The following is a 2,966-nucleotide window of genomic DNA, read 5'->3' on the forward strand; positions in this document are numbered from 1 at the left end:
AGAACAGTACAATATTGTTTTTTTTTTACTTTATATATATACATATATTGTTGAAATATGTTTGAATATCGCAGCAACGGTTAATACTTAAGTATCGCTATATCGATTAGTATCGAAGCTCTGGTCACACATGAATTGTATTTTTTTCTTTCTGCGTTGTATTTTTCCTAAGTTCAAAAGTTGCTCTCAATTCTTCAACAAGTAAAGACGCAGTCGCGCATAATAAAGATAATCCATAATCAGAAACTGCGTTTAACTCTTCATTTTTCAACGCCATTTACAATATATATATATATATATATATATATATATATATCATTTGACCATTTATAAATGTAATTTGCATTTGAAATATTATTTATTTTTTTTGCTTTTTGATATTAAAAGCTGGTTTAACATATGCATAAATATTCTTCAAAGTTCGGTTATTGAAAGGACTTGGCCAGCGCTATTATGGAGCCCGACGTTTGCAGTATCTTAAAAGAAAAGATGAATCGATGATTAGAGAAAATGAAGTGATAAACTTTTGGGCATTCAATACGAACTGCGGCAAAGGTGACCAACGAGGGCGAGAAAAAGGGCACAGCCATTGTCAGGGCACGCTGCGACCGCATTATGAAGAGCATTATGTAGCGCCGATGCCTGGGCTGGCATATGTGCCAGGGACAGGAGCTCATCACAGTGGCCAGATGGAGACTCTGCAAGAGAATAGGAGAGAATCGTTTGCTCACTAACTAATCTAAATGAATGCGGCTAAGAGAAACGTACGTTCTCAGCGACCAAAGTGCCGCCGTAGCAGTAGATAAACAACTGGCTAAGGGCAGCCACCGTGTATCCAATGTAGAGCAGGGTGCCCAGTCCATTGCCGCCGTTGATCATCAGTTCGACTATGCTGAAGGCGATCACCATGCTGGCGGACAAGAAGTGCGCCAATGTGATAATCCAGTAGCGTTGCCGAAAGAACGCCGTCAGCTCAATGATATCGTTTTGCCGCTTGATAAGTCGCACCAGACATCCAACGAATAGTGTGCCTCGCAAGTCGTCCATCTGTTGGAGTCCTGTGCATTGATATTAGATTGCTATGGGTTGCTGTGTTGCAGTGTTGCAGTGTTGCACGTTACCATCGTATGGCCGAAAAAGCGCACGTATGTCGACCTCCAGGAAGTTGCACAGTGTGGCAATGTGCACACAGAACTCAAAGTAGAAGGTATCACAGCCGCCGAACATAAAAATGGTCACGTAGCCAGTGTAAGCGATGAAAATGTAAGTAACCGGAAAGAGTGGTGCATGCAGCAGGAAAGAGGGCATGCTGAGTGGATACCAAATTGGAGTGGAGAGTGTGTACCAAGTTAGAAATGCACCCAAAATTTAATTATTAACATAAATCGATAAATGACAGTTTGTGTGGCTCCAATTTCATATATAATAGTTGTACTTCCTGCACCTAAACTACGGACATATCATCTCAAAATTGATTAAGAACAAACTTGCAATACCCTCTGCCAGAGTATAATATGTAATCTTCTTCGAGCCGAAGATAGTCTTTTGATCTTTGAGTGCTTTAATGTAAAACTCACGTCATATTGAAGGGCATGTCCCACTTAATCTGCTCGGCCTGTCCCCAGTACTGCAGCAAGGCTAAAATTAGGGGCTTCAGATTGTACATGGTGCACGTAAAGAATCCCGCGGAGAGTGGCCAAAAGTTGAATCGTGATGCCATCAGAAGATGCTTTCGCATTATCTTTTGTTTTTCGTCCGATTGGCTGGCGCCGTCGAACAGCATCTGTCGTAGATTGGCCAACACGTTGAATAAGTCGTTTCTATAGCGGAGCATGAGATACATTTTCAGCAATGTAACGGCCGAGGTGCCCGCCGGACAGAACGTCTCCAGGGCAAGCGAAATCTCTCCATTCTGTGCAAATTGGAGGCCGGCATGTATCTCGGTCGCAACACCCACGCCCAGCACCACAAAATGGAACAGAGCGCGCTGCTGCAGCGCATCCAGCATGTCCGGCCAGTAGCCCATGAGGTTCAGACATAGATGCGGCACCGCATAGAAGTACAGTTGCAGCGGCTGATCCCCGTACAGGAAGCGAAATCCAAATTTACCTGCCATTTCTTAAACGTTTCTATTGCTTCAGGCCAGTTGACCTGCTGCTTTTATAGGCTCGCATTTGACCCTCTTGGTTCGCTGCTAATTGACTTGTTATTCAAGCAATTACGTACAATTTGCTCAAAAGTTTTGAAGTTCCCACAATTTGCCAAATAACTTTTTCATAGTGAAAACCTGTGCCTCAAGGAGGATTAATTAACTTGTTATTCGGTGGCAAGCAGGACTCACAAGCGTCTCAAAGGCATACAATATTTATCTGTGTCTCGGATTAACAAGGAATAAATGCAATACGTGTTTTCTTTTGCTTTTAGTGTAATAATTTATAATAATAATAATAATAATAATAATAATAATAATAATAATAATAATAATAATATTAATAATATTAATAATAATAATAATAATAATAATAATAATAATAATAATAATAATAATAATAATAATAATAATAATAATAATAATAATAATAATAATAATAATAATAATAATAATAATAATAATAATAATAATAATAATCATAATAATAATAACACTCTATAATATAATGGTTATTAGATCTGTAAGTTAAATAAAACCCTATATCAATCATGATTTGATTCGTATTTATTTAAGCTTTTGCTTAACTTAAGTAATCCTTAAACTATCGATTCTTGTAGAAACTACCAGTTTTATTTAAGGTATTCAATTGCCAATATCTTCCAGAATTATCGATTCTTAAATATCTTTGAAGATCAAAGATTATTTACATTTTTGCCCAAGCATTGAATTTTATTTTCTGATTCATTTCTCAAAAATGCAAGTGCTTCTAGATATAAACAATGGACAAATACGATTATTATCTATGCACATTTTT

At 37.8% G+C, this 2,966-nt stretch overlaps 1 protein-coding gene across 1 annotated transcript; it reads right to left on the reverse strand.

The window, feature by feature from the left end:
* Positions 1-425: 425 nt before the first annotated feature.
* LOC6565072 (odorant receptor 10a) lies at positions 426-2,116 on the reverse strand. Its single transcript, XM_001991175.1, has 5 exons — positions 1,578-2,116; positions 1,122-1,309; positions 769-1,058; positions 546-698; positions 426-476 (listed from the first exon to the last, which is right to left on the reverse strand). The coding sequence occupies exons 1-5, from the start codon at positions 2,114-2,116 to the stop codon at positions 426-428; spliced, it is 1,221 nt and encodes a 406-aa protein (XP_001991211.1).
* Positions 2,117-2,966: the final 850 nt, after the last annotated feature.

This window comes from Drosophila grimshawi, unplaced genomic scaffold (assembly GCF_018153295.1).
Source record: "Drosophila grimshawi isolate 15287-2541.00 unplaced genomic scaffold, ASM1815329v1 contig_848, whole genome shotgun sequence".
Lineage (NCBI taxonomy): Eukaryota > Metazoa > Arthropoda > Insecta > Diptera > Drosophilidae > Drosophila > Drosophila grimshawi.

Excerpts from the sequence above, each read along its gene's own strand:
- LOC6565072 (XM_001991175.1), bottom strand. The coding sequence starts at position 2,116 with ATGGCAGGTAAATTTGGATTTCGCTTCCTGTACGGGGATCAGCCGCTG. Across the intron at positions 1,059-1,121 it reads GCTTTTTCGGCCATACGATG|GACTCCAACAGATGGACGAC; the intron begins GTAACGTGCAAC and ends ATCAATGCACAG. Across the intron at positions 699-768 it reads GCACTTTGGTCGCTGAGAAC|AGTCTCCATCTGGCCACTGT; the intron begins GTACGTTTCTCT and ends ATTCTCTTGCAG.